We start from the raw sequence: 22,124 nt of genomic DNA on the forward strand, positions 1-22,124 counted from the left end.
GTAAAAGGACCAGTTGGCTGTCCACTCTGTGTATTCTAATACACTAGTAAAATACTATTTCTCTTCAGAAAAGTCCCTCTTATGGGACTGAAGTAGCAGCATTCGGACTTCTGTTAGGGCTGGTGTATGTTGAGAACATATATTGGCATAGCTACCTCTCTTGGGCCTGAAAAAAATCCACACCCCGAAAGACCTAGCTATACTCACCTTAACTCTGGTTACTTGCAGAGAGGTGGATTACCTGGGCTGATAGGAGAACCCCTCCCATTGGCATAGGTAGTATCTACATTGAAGCACTGCAGCAGTTGTGCTGCTGTAACATTTCAAGTGTAGACGAGCTCTTAGAGCTTATTTCTATTTCAGGAAAGTATGATTTCAGACATTCTGTCAGACTTAAATGGGGTACTAAGTACTTTATCTGGTATGGATGAGCTAGATAAATTGAACTTCACACAAGTCAGCCGGTGCCAAGCAGCCATTTTCATAGTTGGACACCAGTTGGCTTTTACTACAGTGCATGTTAGCAGTACTTGGTCATGTGCTAGCTGTATCTGGCTTCATTTTTTTTTTTTTTTTCAGTTCACATCTTTAGCGTGGATTGTTCAGATCACTCAAGATTGAACTAACTGCTATCATTGCAGCCAATGGGGTTGTCATTTATTCCAGTGGTTACAGGAACAGGCCATTACTGAGCTCTTTTGAAAATCTCACACTAAAGCACCATTAATTATTAATGAAAACTAGGCATCCAGATCCCTAGGTGTCTTTAAAAATCTCAACCTAAAGCTTTAATAACATCTCCAATTCCTCATATTCTAGGCTACAAACCATTTTCTCTAGTAATTGAAAGAATGCAAGACTACTAGAGTGATTGCTGAAGCTTTGTTTCACTATCCTTCCCTGAAGTTTGATACAAGCTAGGTTCCACTTGTCTGATTATGAATAATTAAAGCAAATAACTTATTTAGGATCCACTGCCAAGGTTGATAGGCTCCAACTTTATGTATTTTTAAAAAATAATTGGATTAAGACAATATGGGACATCTGAAAATCATCCTAATAGCTAAAAAAAAATGTACTCTTGTGAGGGACCTCCCACGGTCGAGCCTTCTCTTTAGACAAACAGTTTAGTTAACTGGTGTAAATCTCTACTTGGATATTCTGAATAAGTATTTCCATGAAGGGCAATGTACCACTTAAGTGGCTGAAACTATTTGCATATGTGGGTGTAGATATGGGCAAAGTCTACCTGCTGACACGTAGCACAAGCCTGTGTGAACAATTTGCTGCTAGCTTTAGTGCTGCCTACTTAAGATAACTTTGCAGATGTCATGCAGGATCTTTTTGGAGAATAGAGATGCTCCAGCATTTTCAAAGGGTTGTCTCTACAAGGTCATAGGTCAGGTAAGGAGGATAAATCAGATAAGTGTGAAGTCAGTATGCATAAATTAAAGGCCAGGCTAATTGACGCTTGTGTGAGAGCATCCTCACAGCAGTTTAACGTGGTTTATTAGTGTACAGTGACTTGCATGTCCCCTGTAGACATCGGTTAATGACAGAGTGAGCTACAAGTAGCTGTCCCTAGAAACTTCCAAGTGTATATAGACACTTCAAAAAACGCTGGTTAAAACAAATTTTAATTTGAAAAATGATACAATTGTCTAGTGTCATCCTTTGTTACAGAACCACTAATGGTTCAATCTTAAGACATCTGTTTTAAATTAATCCTCACAAGTATAGTACAAGTTTTAAAAATCATTTATATTTATAATTAAAAGAAAATGAACCTATGCCTTACTGACTAAAACCCAATACATCTATTGTAATTTTATTCCAAGTGTGTTTGAGAATGAAGAGTGATCATCCTCTACTCACTTAGCTTAAATTAGCTGCTAAAACTATTTTTTGTCCAGGTCTTCCATCCAGAAGATTATGTTACTGTCATTTCTTCATGCTTTACAGAGTATGTGATGCTCAGACTACAGTTTTTCACAGTAGCTTTCACTCAGTTGTTGAAATGCAAGTACAACATTGTCATTTGGATCATCACAAAGTTCACCTAAGGATGTTCTATTTCAAAAAAACAAAAAAAGTGTTAAAATTGCTTAATAGATATATATTAAAATTCTGTTTTGTCAGTACATATGTATATCATACCTGATTGCTTTAATAAGAAGTGAAAAATCTTTGAGTAGATTGTAAGCATCTCCTTCATTTAACCTAGGAAAGGGGAAAAAATCTCAAATTATTTTAAATGGTTATTAAAAGGAAACTTGTTACTACTCTATAACTCCTCTCTCATTGCTCTCAGCCGGTAGGCAAAGTCCAGAGTAAACAGACAGCCCTTACACGAGGCCACAAAGATCAATAAGTCTAACTTTAGCAGATTAATAGGAAATTAATTTCAAAATTGAGCTCATAATTCAGGCAAAACAAAGTTGCTGTACAGAGAGTAAGATTATACATATTTACATAATCATGCATAACCTATTAAAGTATTCAAAACATTAGAAAAGAGTAAAAACACATCTGGGGAAATAGTTATTTAATGCATTTGTTAGCTGTTTTCTATCCAATAAAGTTATCTAAACTGTAATAGAAAGTGGAACAGTCAGCATGGATTCACCAAGGGCAAGTCATGCCTGACTAATCTAATTGCCTTCTATGACGAGATAACTGGCTCTGTGGATGAGGGGAAAGCAGTGGACGTGTTGTTCCTTGACTTTAGCAAAGGTTTTGACACGGTCTCCCATAGTATTCTTGCCAGAAAGTTAAAGAAGTACGGGCTGGATGAGTGGACTATAAGGTGGACAGAAAGCTGGCTAAATTGTCGGGCTCAACAGGTAGTGATCAATGGCTCCATGTCTAGTTGGCAGTGGGTATCAAGTGGAGTGCCCCAAGGGTCAGTCCTCAGGCCGGTTTTGTTCAATATCTTCATGATATCTTCAATGATCTGGAGGATGGTGTAGATTGCACCCTCAGCAAGTTTGCAGATGACACTAAACTGGGAGGAGAGGTAGAGGATACGCTGGAGGATAGGGATAGGATACAGAGGGCCCTAGACAAATTAGAGGATTGGGCCAAAAGAAATCTGATGAGGTTCAACAAGGACAAGTGCAGAGTCCTGCACTTACGACGGAAGAATCCCATGTACCGCTACAGACTAGGGACCGAATGGCTCGGCAGCAGTTCTGCAGAAAAGGACCTAGGGGTTACAGTGGACAAGAAGCTGGATATGAGTCAACAGTGTGCCCTTGTTGCCAAGAAGGCCAATGGCATTTTGGGATGTATATGTAGGGGCATTGCCAGGAGATCGAGGGATGTGATCGTTCCCCTCTATTCGACATTGGTGAGGCCTCATCTGGAGTACTGTGTCCAGTTTTGGGCCCCACACTACAAAAAGGATGTGGAAAAACTGGAAAGAGTCCAGCGGAGGGCAACAAAAATTATTAGGGGACTGGAACACATGAGTTATGAGGAGAGGCTGAGGGAACTGGGATTGTTTAGTCTGCAGAAGAGAAGAATAAGGGGGGATTTGATAGCTGCTTTCAACTACCTGAGAGGGGGTTCCAAAGAGGATGGATCTAGACTGTTCTCAGTGGTAGCTGATGACAGAACAAGGAGTAATGCTCTCAAGTTGCAGTGGGGGAGGTTTAGGCTGGATATTAGGAAAAACTTTTTCACTAGGAGGGTGGTGAAACACTGGAATGCGTTACCTAGGGAGGTGGTGGAATCTCCTTCCTTAGATATTTTTAAGGTCAGACTTGAAAAAGCCCTGGCTGGGATGATTTAGTTGGGGATTGGTCCTGCTTTGAGCAGGAGGTTGGACTAGATGACCGCCTGAGGTCCCTTCCAAACCTGATAGTCTATGATTCAGACCAATATATTGTCTACATTAGGAATAAGAAGAGATCAAAGACTAGCTGTTTTGTCTATAGGCAAATAAACTGAATTCTGCAGAAAGGCCCTCAGGTTATTAGTGCAATATTCCATGCAGTGGCTGGAAATTTTGCATCAGCTTCAGGTAAATTAACATTTGTGATGTTTCAGTACACTCTTTCTGTTGATATAAACTCAACTATTTGTATTGCCCCATATTTCTGTTTTCACTGTGTTTCAGAATTTTGTATAGAAAACATTGTGAGCACTACTATAAACAATGTACTAAGCATCTGTCAAACATTTGAAGATGAATGATCTCTAAGGAGCTAGCAATCAAAAGACAGACAAGTATACACAGGTTGGGGGAAAACAGGAAATTTTTGTACAAGTTAACTAGATTCACAATAGGGCAGCAGGGGAGAAATAAGCCTATCAGAGCAATTTAGGACTTGTTGACATGGTAAATTAGTGTGTGTGGCAAGTCAGGGTGTGAATCTACAGCATGCTAGCTTGCTGCGCAGTCAAGTCCCATGTTGACCATGGTACAGTGCTCTAAAAGTTCCATAGTGTGCTGTAGCAGGGCCCACATGGGTGGTTACTGCATGGCAAGCTCGTGTGCTGTAGATTCACACCTTGGCTTAACAACACATTAACTCTGTGTAGACCTTAAATATGGAGAAGGGAGATGAGCTTAGAATAGTACTATATCTAAGGGGCTGCATGACATAGTATGGAAGTGACTGAACAAGAAGCTGAGAACAAGGCAGAGAATGGATCGGGCAGGAGGCTTTGCAAAGCTTGACCAAAGAGGATAAGTTGAGAGAGGTAAACCAAACTTTGAAGGCAATGACAAGAAACTTAAATGTGATAAAAGAGCAGAGGGAGCCAGCAGAGGGATTCAAAAATATTCATAGGCAAGTAATCCGATCAAATTCACAGGCAAGGAAGATGAGTTTAGCAAATGTGTGTTGAATGCACTGATGTGGGCTCGTAGGCTGTGTGTGTTTGGTAGGCCAGAAAGAAGAGTGTAGCAGTAAAAGAAGAAAAGAGAGGGCCTAAAAGAGATTTGGCTCTGGGCAGCGGAGTTGAAAACAAGGACCAGAGAGATCACAATGTGCATTGCGTGACACAGGGCCAGCTCCAGCGTTTTTGCCACCCCAAACGGCAAAAAAAAAAAAAAAAAAAAAAAGCCTTGCCACCTGCTGAACACGGAGGCGGAATAATGGTGCAGCAGCCAAAGTGCTGCCAGCAACTGAAGAAGAGTCGTGTTCCCGTCGCCGAATTGCCGCTGAGAGCGAAACGCGCTGTGACGGAGTGGCCGCTGAATTCCCACCACCACCGAAGGCGGATTGCCGCCCCAGAGCCCGACGTCCTGCCGCCCCTTTACATTTGCCACCCCAGGCACCTGCTTGGTTCTCTGGTGCCTGGAGACCAGTTAAATTGACGTAAGCAATGCAGTGTCTACGCTGATTAAGTTGACGTAGCAGGCAAGTTACATCAGTGGGAGGAACGCTCTAGTATAGAAACTGACATTAAGTCCCCGTAAGCTGCCTTACATCAACATAACTCTGTAGTGTATGCCAGGCCTAGTTGTCAGGGGAAGCTGGAAATCTTAGCAGTCTGAGAGGAGATGGAGATAGTAGAAGTGTTTGATGCTTGGGACACAGTGGGAGGTGGTGTGCATTTGTAGGCTAAGTACATTAGCCACAATGATTGGAATTGAAGTTGTGATCATGAGTTGACATTTAAATTGCCATTTTTAGGTTTTACTACTACTTGCTACTTAAATGAAGAGGCCTGTTCACGCTTCTGACGTATGTAGCCTCAGCAAGTCACACTGTTCACACTTGGAAGTTTGTAACTATAAATACCAGAAACTTAATATTTTAATAAGGAAAAATTCTATGCTAGTGGATAATCATGACAAGGGAGGGATCCTGTCCTATATTTTGTGGCTATGCAATTGCAGGTAGTTAACTTATATCCCATGTTCAAAAGATATTCAGCCATTACAACTTTGCAGCAAAGTATTCAAATTAAACAAGAAGTCCATACCAGTTATCTCTTGTCACTGCAATCAAGGAGCCATGTTTAAAGAAGTCAAGGGCATAAGCATTCAGTGGCATTCTTCTTCCTTGATTATCATATTTCTCCAACCAACACAGAGGAGCATTTCTGACATTAACACCAATTGTACGCAAGACAGCCTGAGAAAATACAATTGTTTTTCAAATGTTTGTGTTTATGATACTTTTGGTGTGTTACTAATTATTGTATGCACTCTAGGATTTTAGACCTATTGCTAAAAGGAGTTGCATGTCTATAATCTGTGCCACTCTGAAAATTTAGGATCATGTTGTCTGTGGGTTGATATAGCAGACCCTTTGCACTTGCAGAGGGTCAATTTTCATTTTCTATGTTGAAGTACCTGGAGTTTTGGCCTGTAATTGATAGGTGTTCTGAGCTCTATAGATTGCAACAAAGGCCCCGTGGTGTTGCAGTAGCTTACAGGGCAGCATGACTCTGGGCTGCCCTAGACTGCTCTCTCAACATTCAGCACTACCTTATCCATGAGATGTTTCTGAATTTGGGGTGGCTTTTGACCCACATACAGAGAATGTGTTCAGATCTGTCTGAAATGGGCTGAATATGAACTCCAAACTCAAACACCTTAAAACATGGAACTGTTTGGTGGTGGACTTGTATTTCCTGCTCCCAATTTCAGGAGTGTTAGGAGGTGGGGATTTACTTTAGTCTATTATAGAAATAGGGGTTCTGCTGTAGCCTGGGGATGGTCCTTGCACTGGGCTGCACCCTAAAGGGAGACAGCTTGCACTTCCTGTATGTTGGGGTTGGGTAGGGTTGCTGTGACAGTAGACCTAACTTACACGATGACTGCTATAGCCTATACACTTCATAGCTTATGTAAGAACACCCCCAGCTAATGCCTTTTTCCCCACCCCCAACTTACTCTGTAACGCCCTCTTTACTAGAGGTCTTCACTAAGAGTCTTAATGGCTGCTTCATAATTGGTGCAAAGGGGCCATAGAGAAGTTAAGAATTACCCTCTCCCCCAGAATGAAATTCAGATGCAGAACATAACGGCCATACTGCATCAGACCAAAGGTCCATCTAGCCCAGTATCCTGTCTTCTGACAGTGGCCAATGTCAGGTGCTTCAGAGGGAATGAACAGAACAGGTAATCATCAAGTGATCCATCTCCTTCTGATTTTGAGGCCCTCTCTACAAAAAATAACTTACTTCATTAACATTCTCAGCATCAAATAAATCCTGGTCAACGGTTCCAGACAGGCATGTGAAAGGTGACACAGAAGCTATGCTTTTGGTGCTATTCATCAAATGAGATGTCAGTTCAGAGTTATCACATTCTTTATGTGTAAAATCTAATAAGAACAAGTTTTAAAATGTGAATGTAATAAAATTTTCACAAGCTCAAGTGCCCTTTAATAATCAGTGCATTTGAAAAGCAGTTAATTTTTTTCAGTTTTAATAGGTAATTTTAACTATCAAAATCTCAATTAGTTTGGAACTGTGTGTAAAGTATAAGTCTCCCTAATGCTTCAAAAATTAAACCTAAGATATCCTGGGTCTTGCTAAAACTGATTAAGACTTACCATATGATTGATTTTTTTTTTAAACTAAAATTAACCACCTCAAATATCTTTTTTTTCCTGCTACCTTTAAAAAAAATTTTAAACTAGGGTCAAAATAATAGTGCACACTAAACACACTGAAATAGTGAGAAAATGGGCTCATTGAAATATCTTTAAAGAGATATGATTACAGTTCCTATAGGGAAAAGGGAGCACAAAGGAACAGCTGTTCCTGAGATGATTAAAGAGAAGCAACAATGAGGGGACTGGAGGAATGGAACCTGCAGAGGGTGGCACTGAGGAACTAATCCATGAGTGTGATCCTGTATTCCCTGCACATAAAAAATAATCCCTAATGTAAATGCCCAGGGTATTATGAAAGAGGCTGTCTGATGAAGCCACAATTTTCTCTTGAGCATTTAGTTGCACACACAAACCAGTCGAAGCGTCAATTTCCTGGTTTGTGACACCACCCCCACTAATTTACAATTACTTGTACCACAAATAAATAAATATTCACCAATTAATAAATCAGTATTTGGGTTTCTCCAACAGTGCAAAGCATTTCCTTAATTATTAAAATAAATAATTTCAATATTAACATGACAAAACACTGGTATTTCACATCATTCTTGCAGATAACCACCAATGCAGCACTTCATAACTGACAGGGCATGAACCACTTTGGAAGGCTCAGTGGGTCGCACCCAGCTGCCTGAGAGCTGCAAAATTCTATGGTTGTTAGGAATCAACAGGAGCCTAGATGGAAAGGAAGGAGCAGCCCATCTGGAATTGTATGGTGGTTCCTGCTGCTGCCGCCATCTTCTCCCTGCTCTGCCTCTTACTGCCTGTGACCTGATTACACTGGAAGTCTGTTGTGATCCTGCTATCCATCCAGAGGAGCATAGACCTGATGGTGGTGGTGAAACCAGGCAGCTTTCCTCCAGCTCTAGTGGCTGCTTGTCATCCCTCTGCAGGAAGCTGTCTGCAGAACCAGGCAGTCATCACTGGATCAATGACATTTGGGTCACATTTTCAGCCTTATCTTTCCCATTATTAGGGCTAGACCCTTTCTTTAAATGAAAGCTGAGATTCTGATGTCAACACACGACTGACAGCTGGGGCCCAAGGGATGTGTGCGTTATCTATTTGCCTTAAACTTGCCCTGCCCAGAGCTGTGTTGGAATCCTGCGAAGGAGGCAAAGCTGAGGTGACAGTAGGAGCCTATCAGAGCATGTGATCCCATTTTGAACATTAGCACAGTGTATTGTGAGTGGCATCTCATTTGAACATCTCAGATAGGAAGAGTGGTTTGTAGGTGGAACCTGGGTGAGTGAGTTTTATTTTTTTGTCCCCAATTTGAGCGCTGCCCAGCAGTACCAGCTCCCTCCCCTTACAGTCTCTCACACCAAGACCACCAGTCCCCCTCACCTAGATGACTCTCCCAACTCAGAAACACCAGCCTCTTCTCCTCTCCCCATCCTTAAAAGCATCAGCACACTCTCCTAGAAGGCCCTCCCCCAAACCTTTTTTGATCTGCAATCCACAAAGCGGCAGAAAAAAAAAACCTACACGGTGACCAAAATTATTCAATCCTTTTGTGACACTAACAGACTGGTCAACTTGGATATGACCCATAACAATTAAACAAGAGTCACTGAAATGTAACCAAGACAAGCTACTTGTATATCTACAGTTCAAAGATATGTCCCAGACCAGCAATCATGAACCCATTTATTTGTAGTAATAGAAATCAAGGGTAGATGCTATGTGTATTTGTTTATGTTTACCTATATCTTAGAAGTTTAACAAATGTAATAAGATTAGCTTGTAGATGCTAATTTCCTTTCATGTCTTAACGGCCCTATATTATGTATGTGGATGATTCAGTTAACCTCAAAATTAAAGATATAAGATACTACAGGAACTAATAATATTATTTACATTATTTTCAGCTTAATTATCATGCTATAATGAACTGTCTTGATCGTTTGAATGGCTAATTGCCCCATGTTAATAAATGCAACTAGTCTACCTGTGTATACACAGGAAATAGAAGATTAGCTTCACAGCAACAATCTGCACTGCCTATTCTTCATCGGGGGAAGGTCCTGCTGCGACAATTGCTGTCAAGAGGCCTATCAGCTTGTAGAGAACTATAAAGCAAGCTTCGGGACTGATCCTTTTTATCTCAGGTCTGCTTAAACTTTAATAGGGAAGGTCTAAGCCACAACACTGAGGTCTCTAGGTTTATTCTGGATTTACCCTGGAATGCTCATGGAAGAATTTGAACAAACTCTACACCTGGACTGCCTATTGCACTATAACATTTTTAATTGATTCCAAAAAGACTTTTACAAATCAGCAGCCTCAGCATCTCTGCTATGAAACTAATATGAGGACTTTTCACATCTCTGCACATATACTGATCTCTTAACCACGGCAACATTTTTCCTTCTTCTTCTTTTTATTATTAAAACCTTTAGTTTTAATTACTGGCATCTGAGTGATTATTGGATAAGATCTGAGACTCATATTAACCTGAGGATCAGCGTCCAGTCCTTTGGGTTTGATGAACCACACATATGGTGAATCAGATTTTCTATAACCTCTCACTAAATTAGACTTGGCTGTCTAGATGGGGGGGGGGGGGGCGGAATGGGGCATCAAGGGCTGGATTGCTTAAAGGGGACTGTACTTGGCTTCTTGGTAACCAGTGTGGTATTACAGAAGCTGTTTTGTTATTGGCTTGTTGAATCTAACTATAGAATAAACCCCAGTTTGGGGATTGTCTACCCTATTCTTTGCAGTCTGCCTGGAGTATAGCATCCTCAATGTGGCCCATGTAGAAACCCGGTCACACCTTTGTACCCAAAATAGATCACGGGATATGATGGGCTGTAGGATGATTTTGTTGACCATTTTGTTTGTTATAGATCAAAAGAGGCTGAGAACCATTACACTAATGTGAAAAGGGATTAGACCTATGGAATGAATACAGTTTAATCTACAATTCATGTTGTGCCCCATCTGAAAAAAAAGATCTCCGCTTGTAGCCAATAGGGCTAGCTTAGCCTTTATTATATTCAGCTTTAATGCAAGGAACCTACAGGCCTGTATCCTGTAAGACATTAGCTTCAGCAAGTTAGCATAAGTATAATCGGCCTGTGACATTTGGCAGAGATAAATGGTCTGACAGTTACTCTTAGATATTGGGGAACTAAGGATAGCTTACGTAATGGTCGGAGTTGGAACTTAATGGTAAACGGCAACTGCAGAAACACCGCAAGAATTGGAAGTAATAACTGTACACCAGCTTAAGCAAGAAGTGACGGATTTGATAATGAGCTAAATGACACTAATATGTATTAATATGTTAACTTCTAGAATAAGTACACCTCAATATTATGTGGGTGAGAAAGTTAGATTTGGGGATGGAAGGTTGAGTACTATCATGAATATTCATAATGGTGCTCAGGCCCCATAAGGGGGCAAACTACCATGTACAGTTAGCTTGGCTTCTCCGTCACTGTTAGCTTTTTCCATCATTTGACCCTTCAGCCCTACCATCAATCTCAGCCATTGAGGAACCTGGACCATCTGACTCATTTGGCATGCCAGAGACAGGGCTGTACTTTGTCTCTTACCACCAGCTCCTCAAGGAACAGTGTAAGTATGCAGAACTAAGAGATTATGCAAAGAATGATACCACTGATATCCCCAATACTGTATTACTCCTATCTTTCTATGTGGCGTGGAGATTTTCTGGCTTTATTCCTTAGTTTAATAAAGATCTCTAATGCTTTGCTTTGTTCTCAATGTGAAGGTCCTTGCCATACACCCTGAGGGTCCCTGCAAGATACTGAACTTATTTGTTTTAGTTCTGTGTAGCCTGATTCTTGGACCAGAACCTTCTGATTAATTGACAATTAATACAAATATTATTAACCTTTAAAAAGGGTCAGGCAACACCCTAAAATACTAAATATTTAGGGGGGGGCGTTATAAGGTATAATATCCATCCTTGTCAAACAAAGCAACATTTAATTAGTCCACCTAGCATCTTTCTTTCCAGGAAGCCATATGATAATATGCAGCCAGTCAATCAATTTGACTAGGTGAAAATCTAGGGCTCTGTAATCTTATGATGATGTCTTTTCATATTGCTTTCTGACTGCCGAAGATTGCTTATTGGCTTATGAGGAATTCAGTTGTTTTACTCCTGGTACAATGCTCATCTATAATGGGTTACCTATCTATTTCATTAGGATGATGTGAGGATTAATGTTTGTAGTACACCCTGAAAACCATTATTGTATCATAACATACCTCAGAAGTTCTGACTGGATTTTTGAGCTGATAGATAATTGCCTGTTTAGCTTTTTTCTGCACAAGACAAGGCAATTTAGGGGTTCTGGCACTTTTTTCCCTTTCATAAAGGAATATCTTTGATTTTATTCTTATTCCCTGAATCCTGAAAGAATAGCAGCTAACCCATATGCCACATTCCTACACCCCATAACACCTCCAATATCTCAATATAATCTACAACTACAGTACCTACTGTAGAATGAAAGAAGCAATGGAACTTACATCTCTGTATTAGGTTGGCTGAATTCACCAGCCTTTAGTTGCATAACATTTCATTCACCTAAGTTCCCATTATCAAAACTATCAGTCATTCACAATATAGCTTGTATCCACATTAATATGCATATGTGTTCCCAGTGCCTACCTATCTTTGATAAAGGAAGTTGGTATTCTTGTTTCATGTCAGCCAGCTTGGCAACTGTTAGAAGAAAACAACCAAAATTCTTCTCTATTTTGCAGTTGTATTCATGAACAGCAGCAGCAAACTCTTCTGGAAGATCTTCTAGAAACACCTGAAATAACATACAGTTTATTACCTTATTTAGGTAAACTATTTCTGTGTATCTAAGGTGCATTAGTCCTACCTTGATGCATACACACAACATTTGTGAAGATCACATGCACACACTGGAAAGACTATAGTGCCAAATACCTTAGCCCAAATCTTTAAAATGCCCAACTTTAGACACCTGGAGTTGGTCTACAATGAACAAAACTTAAAGCTGAATATGGCTTTCACATAACAATGTATGGAATTTCCAGAGCTTCTACTCACAGAGAGCTCAGCATATAATTCCCCTTGACATGAGGGATTCATGCTGGTGCAAATGGAGGGCGGGAGGGGAGTGGGGCAGTGACTGCACATAGCTCAAGAACCCACAAGGAATCCCTATGCCAGCCCTGCACATCTCAGTGCCTGACCTTCCACAGGCACCCTAGCAACATGAATGCTTCTGCTGCTTTGCTGCCACTGGTCACAGCTCTCCAATAACATCTCCTAAGAGGTTAGAAGCTATACACTGAAAATTAAAAATGTTCTTTTCCTGCTTAGATATTAAAAAGATGGCTAGAGGAGTAGCTCCACATACACTGGCTGTTCTCTGGCTCTGTCCTTTTAGCCCATCCCCAGCTGGTTTCATCCAAAATCACTTGAAGTCCCAAATATGTATTGTTTGGGTGGAAGAGCTACCAGTGACTACATTTAATGGAGGCTCCCCTCTTCTGCCCTCCCCCTGCCCTTCCCCTGTGCATAATCAATGTTACTGCCCATTTTATTACATTATCACACTTCTAAAAGGTTTGATCCTAAGTTTGGATCTAGGTGTACCAGGGGTGAAAGTAACTTAAAGGACTTACCGGTACTCCAGAGTCCTGAGCAGGGGGGCGTGGCCTCAACCAGAAGAGGTGTGGCCTTTAAAGGCCCCAGGGCTCCGGCTGCGGCTGGGAGCCCCCGGGCCTTTAAATCACCCTTGGAGCCCCAGGCCCTATAAAGCCTGGCCAGAGCCCTGCCACAGCTACCCCAGGGGCTCTGGCAGCGGGGCTCAGGCGGCACTTTAAAGGGCCCAGAGCTCGGGCCGCTGCAGGGAGCCCGGGGCCCTTTAAAGCGCCAGCCTGGGGAAGCTGGTCCGGTCCAGCAAGGCATACTGGCTCTTGCCGGTACGCCGTACTGCACCATACCAGCTTACTTTCACCTCTGAGGTGTACCAAAGAAAAGGTTAAAATCTCTAGAGCCAACGCTCTTCTAGTCAATTTGTAAATTTCACAGATGCTAGCACTTTAGACTGGAGGTCAAAATTAAAATGTGGGGAAAGAAAGGAGGAATTACTTTGATTTGGGGAAAGAGATACATGAACAGTCTTTGGAATTTTTAGTAAAGAACGATTTAATCAACACACTTAAAAGATAAAATACCAGCATGACAAGAACTGTGTAAGCAGCTGTGTCATCTCTGAAAGAATGCTTGGATAGTTTGATATTATTCACATAAGCCAGGACCCACTGGTCCTTTCTTGGTTAATTACTACTGCTTTATAGTCCTTAGTAATTAGATCTTTCAAAAAGGAATTGTCTTTTCACTATATGTATGTACTGTCTGTAGAATAATGGATTACAATCCCTAATTGGAGCTTCTAAGCATTATCACAATTCAAGTAATAAGTTAATTAAATAATTGAAATAATAATAAATGTTTTTTCTTTACCTTTGACTGGCAAGATGTTCTTCTAAATTTTGTAGCACAGGCTGGTAGATATCTCCTTCCAAATAAATTTGCTAGCACTAGCACTAATTGTTCCATCACATCTTCAGAAAAAACAGTCGAGCCTATTTCAGACAGAAAGTACAATAAATATGCAAAATAAGAAAATTCTCTTTAACTTTTAAACAAACACTTCCAACTTGAATCTAGTCATTTTAAAAATTAATTCAATGTACAGTAGTTTCAGGGTCTATACATGTCTATGAGTTTCTCTACCAATTGTAGTAATTTTTACAGTCACTTTTTCTGTTTTTTTAAAAAAAATTTCTCTTCATGTTGCTGTGTGAAAGACCCACATAAATAACAAGGGAAACTGACCAACTCATTTACTATTACATACAAAAAGCAACATTAAGCAGAACATTAAGGTTGCAAAGTACTCAGAAAATAGAAAAGGCTAGATTTAAAGTTGTCTGTGCACCCTTAATTCAGCCCTTATATACTCATAGACTTTAAGGCCAGAAGGGACTATTATGATCATCTAATCTGACCTCCTGCACATTGAAGGCCACAGAACCTCACCCACCCCCTCCTGTAATAGACACATAACCTCAGGCTGAGTTACTGAAGTCCTCACATCATGATTTAAAGTCTTCAAATTACAGAGAATCCACCATTTACTCCAGCAAGTGACCCATGTCTTGTGCTGCAGAGGAAGGCAAACATTCACAAACATTCATTTATTTTCACAGACACCCGTGAGATGCTGGGGTGGAATTATTCCTTTCTATGTACAGGGAGCTGAGGCAAAGAGAATATGGTCAAAAGTATTCACTAATGTGGGGTGCCCAGTTTGAGAAGACTAGGGCCAGTTTTCTCAGATTATTTAGCATTATATAGTATTTCATATATTCAAGCACAGCTTTCGTTGACTTCATTTGCAGCTATGAGTGCTCAGCACATCTGCAACTCACACACCAGGATCTCATCTCAGGCATCCAGAAAATAAAGAACACACAAGTAGTGACTATCTGTGAAAAGTTTGGTTTAAGTGACTTGTCCACCATCATACAGGAACTCTATGCCAGAGTTAGGGATAGAATCCAACTCTCAATGGCAGTATTCAACTGCCTTAAGCATGAGACCATCCTTTTTCATGCTGCAGTTGTCTGCCTCATGCATTACACACCTTCAAACTTCTGCAATAAATGAAACAGGGGACCTATAGATGACAATTTTTCACTAAACAACCCTGACACCTCCCCAGAGGACAGTCTATCCTGTGCATCAAATGAGGTATGCTTCCTGTGGAATTTTTTTTTAATGTGGTCACGTAATAAAAAAGTCTGTATCATGATGTAGGGGGGCCCAATTAAAGTTTCATGGGAAATTCTGGCATTTCTTAACTTCTGAGTGCTCGACTTTGCAACTTTAATAATGTTTTAAACATAGTTTATGTGCATATAATTTCCCAAGATTTTAAAAAGGCAAAGTGAAAAAACAGAATTTCTACATGTGGCTTAATACTGGCACCCCTCATGATTCACCAACACAGTAGGAGCCTTTAGATCCAACACACAGATCTCTGTCACTTGAGCTACCTGAATAACTGAGAGCAATACTAGATTGCTATCCTCTCTGTGGACCAACACTGGAGGGGTATGACACACACACTTTGTCTGTGGGTTTCACAGAATTTGCTGACAGCAGAGGAATGGTGAGACTCAGGAATCTGGGGATCCATTGCAGGCTCTGGAAGGGAATGTGCTATAGTGGACACAGGCTCTTCTACACTTTAACTCCCTTCTATTCTGTCCCCTCCAATCTGTCCCAGTCCTTTCTCTTTCCCAGTCCTGGCTCCTCATCCCAGTCCTATTCACCTCACGTAACCAGTTCAGCCTCCCCTCCTCAGGCTTCTCATCCCAGTCCTGATCTCTCCCAAGTCAGTTTTAGATCTCCCCTGCTTCATTCCCTGTCCCAGACACTCTCCCAGTCCCAGTCTTCTCCCCTTCTCCTAGCCCCCTTACCTAGCCAATACCATTTCTCTCCCTCCCCTTGTTCCTCATACAATGTGTGTCTCCCCACACTGACCTTGAATCACCCTGCTACCCACACTGGTTCCTTGTCCCAGTCTCCTCATCCAATCTTATCCCCCACCTCCTCTCTGGTTCCTTGTCCCACTCTTAGCCCTCCCCAGCTCCTGTCACAGTCTCTTTTCCCAGCCAATGCCAGTTCTCGCTCTGCACCCCGGCTCCTCATCTGTCTCAACTCCCCTCACCACCACACTAGTGCCCAGTTCCAGTCTCTTTGCACAACCACTCCCAGTGTCTCCCATCTGGCTTCCAGTTACAGTTTCCTTGTTCAGCCAGTCCTAGTCTTCCTGGCACTGCAACTTCCAGTCCTCCTTTTCCCTCAGCCTCCAGCACCAGCCTCTGCCCGGGCTCCTTATCCCATTCTACTCCCTCCCCCTCCAACCTCTAGTCTGGCTCTTATCTCTGCATTGAAATCAAGAAGCTTCTTCCTCCACACTGTCTGCACCAAGCACAAAAGAGACAATCTCCTTCCTCTCAGTTCAGGTGCCCAGACCTGGCACAGACTGCAGGAGCCCAGAGTTTCCATTGCAGGAAAAGTTCTGCTCAGCCCCCTGCAACCCTGGACTGGAGCATGCTCAGTGCAAACAGATTCTTCTGAGATTTTAGCTGTTAAGGTCTAGCATATTTCTACTGAGCACATGCAAACCACAATTTTTTAAAGCTTTTACCATAGCCAAATTTGGAAACATTTTCATGAGACCACCAAAAGGCACATCCATGACATAAAGGCCACCCTCTGCCAAATTTCAAGTCCCTGCTCCAAAGCATGGGAGTGATAGAGCATTTCAGATAAAAAGGTTGCCAGACTGTTTTAACATGAGCAGCCTCATTCTTGGAAACACCTGACCACTTTGGCTGAAATTTTCCAAACCTGTTCAGGCAGAGGCAGGCCTCATCGTGAAAAATGTCAGCCCAAATGGTTAATGTTTGACAAAAGCGTGAGTGTGATGTGTCTGGCAAACTTCATAATAGGTGGTGCTACCAACCTCACCTGTAATACAGGAGAATTAGTGATACCGAGTATACAAAAAGTGCTGTCAAATGCAATAACACATTGAAAGCAAAAAGTTTTTTTCCTCTGTAAACTCTTTCAACTTTGATAATCTTTGGCATTACTTGTAACAATAGACAAACATTCAGACACATGGGTGATTTTTAAGATGAAGGCATCATTTAAACTAAACAAATCTACAATTTGAAAATTTTAAACATCTACCTACTTCCCATATTAATTACATACCAGAACCATATTGTAATATGGACTGAAAATCAATGAAAACTAGAAGTTTGGTAAAAATTCTTAGGCCCCCATCTATGTTTACAGGATGAGGGCCTTTGTTTTTTCTTCACTCACCTTTGTTTTTGTCTGTATGTTTCAGCACAGATGAAACACATGACAGCTCCAGTACTTTTGTACAGAACAACAGGGTGAATCAAAGACAAACTGGGTTTAAAAAAATCTTAATACATTTTCATTTTTGACTGGGGTGATGGAAGGGACTTCAGGAATAGAGGTCTATTGAATGGGGATTCAAAAGGGACCTTATAATGCAACCCAGTTGCAGCCTTAACTATGGAGTGACTGCTGTAACTCCACAATTACAATGAAGTTTTATAAAAAAAAGTAGTAATTTAAAGCATACAATATCTGCACCCTGGGAAATCTGCTTCTATTTCAATAATGCTAAAGCCAAGTAGCAGCACAGTTGGAAATAATTCAACAGCATGAGAAAGCATGATCTACATTTGATGCAAAGTACATACATTAAGTTTTAACATTATCTCATTAGTGCTTCCAAACATGCCATTATGTAGTTAATTTCCCTAAATATAATCACATTTAATTTTAAAGAAACTTTCACTGTTAATTAGTAAATACAGAGGCTGTGATATGGAGGTACTGTATTGATACAATGTGGCAGAAATGGGCTTTGGAATCACTACACCCATAACCATACAGTATCATAAAAATCAAAAGGCAGATCTAGTATCTGTTTACTTATTATTTTTGTGTGCAGAGATCTACGAAAATTTTCTGATTCAGTGCCCTAATCTTGAAGATGGTAACATTTAGTCCTGAACCAGTCAATTTATTATTTTTAGAGTTTTTAGATATTTTGTTTCTAATTTAGGAACTCTCCTGTCAATATATTAAAAATTAATGCTGGGAAACCAAGTGCAATATATTTTACCATAGTCAATGAAAATAAATTTATATCTGAATTATATGGGTGAGAGTCAAGCTGTGATTTAATGAAATGTAATGAGAAATTATGAAATTATTCCTTATAAAGGAATTGTCCATAAAAATGATTATAAGTTACCAACCCGGATATATCCCATCCTGAAAAGCATCTCCACGACTTGTCTTTCTTTGTATGCCATTGAAGCATGATGATATCCAATACCCTTCTGTGCCAACATTCTCAGCTGGAAACGCTTCCTTTGAAACCTAATTCGATGAACGATCTCCATCAAAGTCTACATGTAAAGAAATGTTAAGTATTAATCACAATCATTTAAGTGTTGTAAAACAAAATAAGAAAATTCTTACCTGATTAATTTTTTCTGTGAGCAGCTTCTCTCCCCACTCCTCACTAACAGGTAATACAGGCCACCTGTGGAATTCAGAGGTGCTCCAATGTTGTTGCTGGAGTCCTCCAAGACTAAGCCCACCCACCAGCTCAGGCTACCAGAATTGTTCTTCCAAAACTGTAGCAATACTCCACCAACGAATTATTAGCATTAAGAAAATCTAATATAATATATTAATAACTTTCAGGTAAGTCTATATCTAAATCTCCCTTTAGAGAAAATTTTGAATTTGTTACAAATTGTATTCCAGACATTTACCAGACTACCAGGGTGTGCTGAATGAGGAGAGAAGCTGCTAACAGAAAGAAAATGATCATGTAAGACATTTCTCATTCTGCAGCACAGCTTCTCTTCTTGTTAATTAGAAATATAAATTGACCAGATGATGACATTTTCTGGCTGAGGTATGTCTAGATATCTAAAAGTATGAGGAAGCTAATGGAGAAACCCTCCTGAACTACACTTCTCTTCCGGTGTCTAGGCTAACTTGATCTGGATGAAGACGTCCCTGCTTCAAGACATCTGGTGTTTTCTACAGGTGCAATGTAGGTTCCCTGGCTGCCTAATAAGTCTGAAGTGCCTTCTGGGCCAACTGGGGACTATAAAGAGGTCTTCATAGAGATCAGGAGGTCTTTAGCTCTCACTTTTCTGAACCCCTTATGTAAGAACTGTCCTGAAAAAACAGCAGATTCTTCTTCTCTGCCCAGAACATTATTTCCATTGCCAAAGTCTAGAAGCTTTTACCCTGGTTTTGGAAGGGATATGAACACTCATGCTTCAATCATAAGAAAGCTGCTAATAAGAGGTATGAGAAAACTTCTCTGAGAGCACTATAGCTGTCTTCTTGTTGCGCCTTCTTCTGAAGTAACTGGTACTGGTCATAGACATGATACATAAACTTGATGGACCATTGGTACGAACCTGTATGGTCATGTCTATGTTTCTGTTCAGACATGTTACTGATAGGGCTGTTAAAGTGAATACTTTGATTGTGGGAATAGCCTGCTAGATGGCCCCAGGAGCCTGAAGGGATGCCTGCCTGCTTCCATAGGATGTCTAGCGCCCAGGTAAGTACTGTAGAAGAGACCTAGTACCTCTTAGTGCACTACTCAGTTATTAGGTTTGGAAGGATTAGGTTTTTATTGGTAAATATCAATTTCACCGTACACACACAGGCAAAAAATATTTTCATTGATAATAATTGATATTTACAGATAGGCAAAGCAAGAAAAGTTCTGCTTGAGAACTTATTAGAGTTTGATTTAAAGACAATTGCTGTGTATATTTTGACATGTGATGTTGACAACTTGTGTTTTAACAGCTATAAAGCTTTAGCTTTTTGAACCTCATTGTCTACTATCATTAAATAATTATCATCTAAGCCCCCATAATTTTCCACAACTGTGAACATTTAAAATAAATAAAAATAGAAAACAATGTTTTAAAATAGACAATTGATATTAGCTGTCAAAATTATTTTTAAAAATTCAGATTTTGCCAAGCCTTTCAGTAGATCTGAAGTCATTTGAACATGGGGAGGGATTTTTACATATCTCCTTGTAATCCATGATGATGCAGCTGTCTGAGGAATGGAGTCCTCTGTTCTAATCACAGTCTGCCTGAAATGTTTGTTATGCTTCAGTGTGGAGCCAACCCGTGGAAAGAAAGACCCTTTCCCACCTATCATACTCTTAGCCCCCTTCTCCTGGCAGACCAACAGGCTTTGGGCTGAAAACCAGGCAGGCACAATTCCCATTACACTGCAGCCTGAGACAGAGCTTCACAAGAGTAATAGGCCTCTCTGCATGCCGGCCAGACTGGAGGGTGATAGAAGAGTGATATGCCTTATACAGCATGTGAAAGAGCCCCTGTGAGGAGAAAAGTGTTAGCAAACACTTCCCTCAAGGTGGGAAGGCAAAAACCAAAGGGTGTAAACCCCAATTTTTACCTCACTTGCTCGTTAAAAATACACATTGTTATGAAGATATAATGACTTTTACAGTTTTGCAATCTGAAGCCTCTGTAGTTTGCAAGACTTACCCTGAAGCAGACTGTGAGGGGATCTCCTCTCTATGGGAATCCTCATGCTACTGACCAACCCTCCCATGGTGGAGTCGCGGCTTTAGGCAGGAGTCAATCTTTACACACCAGTCTGGCTGAAAGCCCATGCCCTGGCAGTGCAAGGGTCAGCAGCTTGTAGCTGAAGGGTATAGCTTGCCCTCTCAAGCCCCATGCCCGGCAGAGCAAAGGTCGATACTTGTGCAGCAGAATATAGTTTTCCCTGAGACTCCTGAAAAGCTACCTATAGCCTCTCTTGAACTTGGCTAGATGCTTGCAAGGCTTTTCTGCTCTGACAGTAGGAGGCAGAGGGAGCCCATTCAAGAGGTGCTGTACTGGAGAAGTCAGAGGGTTAGAGCTTCAATACTGTGGTAATGCCTCACCATAAAAGAGGAGATATAAATTGAAATGAGGCTGCCACTGCACAAAAACAAAATCAAAATTATAGTTATAGAACAAAATGCTCAGAAGAAACTGAACCACCAATTTTTTCTGCCACCAGAGGCAGAAAATCTGGTGGCCTAAATTGAAGGGTGGGGCTTAGTCCTGTAGCTTCCAGCATCAACACCAGACCAATCCTGAATCCCACAGTGGGAGGCTTTACCCATTAGTAATGAATGAGGAAAGACACTGCACAGAAGAAACATGCACACCAGTTAATATTTCCTTATCATGAAGGTAAAGTTAAAGGCTTATATTTTCAAAAACAGCTTTCACTGTTTCACGTGCAATATTGATTAGCTTACTAGTACCTATCAAAGGCTGGGGTCTGGATAAGAGCTAGCTGGCTAAGTCTGAACCTGTATAAGACTGAAGTGGTACTGAAGGTTTTAAGAAAGTGTCATGGTTACAGGGCTAGCTGCTCCTCTGGCAGAATTAAAAAAGGATCTTCATCTCTTGACAGGGAGGATATAATTGCTGTCTATCTATACATTCAGAATGTGGGGGGCAAACACCAGGGAGGAAGAAGAGCTATTTAAGTTAAGGATAATGTTGGCACAAAAACAAATGATTATAAACTGGCCATGAATAAATTTAGGCTGGAAATTAGAAGAAACTTTCTAACTTCAGAGGAGTGAGATTCTGGAAGAGCCTTCCAGCTGGCGTTGTAGGGGCAACAACCTAAACAGTTTTAAAACGGAGCTTGATAAATGTATGAATGGGATTATACGACAGGGTTGCTTGCAGTGACCCAGGATGTCACTTCCAAGCCTATGCCCTTGCCAGAGTTCCTTTGTCCTTCTGCCCTGGTCCTGTCTGGTCCTTTTCCTGTCCTATTCCAAACCAGTTTTATAGTTTGGCTGGAGAGGAGGT

At 40.9% G+C, this 22,124-nt stretch overlaps 1 protein-coding gene across 1 annotated transcript in view; it reads right to left on the reverse strand.

The window, feature by feature from the left end:
• Positions 1 to 1,520: 1,520 nt before the first annotated feature.
• Positions 1,521 to 22,124, reverse strand: part of LOC102941655 (probable ATP-dependent RNA helicase DDX60) — a 72,930-nt gene continuing 52,326 nt past the window's right edge. The window contains exons 26-32 of the mRNA XM_043545333.1: positions 18,482 to 18,638; positions 14,068 to 14,234; positions 12,232 to 12,379; positions 7,144 to 7,286; positions 5,938 to 6,089; positions 2,158 to 2,220; positions 1,521 to 2,070 (exon numbers count right to left, since the gene is read on the reverse strand). Of these exons, the coding sequence (XP_043401268.1) occupies positions 1,980 to 2,070; positions 2,158 to 2,220; positions 5,938 to 6,089; positions 7,144 to 7,286; positions 12,232 to 12,379; positions 14,068 to 14,234; positions 18,482 to 18,638 (921 nt within the window). The 3' untranslated portion in view covers positions 1,521 to 1,979. The remainder of the gene's footprint in view (positions 2,071 to 2,157; positions 2,221 to 5,937; positions 6,090 to 7,143; positions 7,287 to 12,231; positions 12,380 to 14,067; positions 14,235 to 18,481; positions 18,639 to 22,124) is intronic.

The sequence above is a fragment of the Chelonia mydas genome, chromosome 4 (genome assembly GCF_015237465.2).
Source record: "Chelonia mydas isolate rCheMyd1 chromosome 4, rCheMyd1.pri.v2, whole genome shotgun sequence".
Classification (NCBI taxonomy): domain Eukaryota; kingdom Metazoa; phylum Chordata; order Testudines; family Cheloniidae; genus Chelonia; species Chelonia mydas.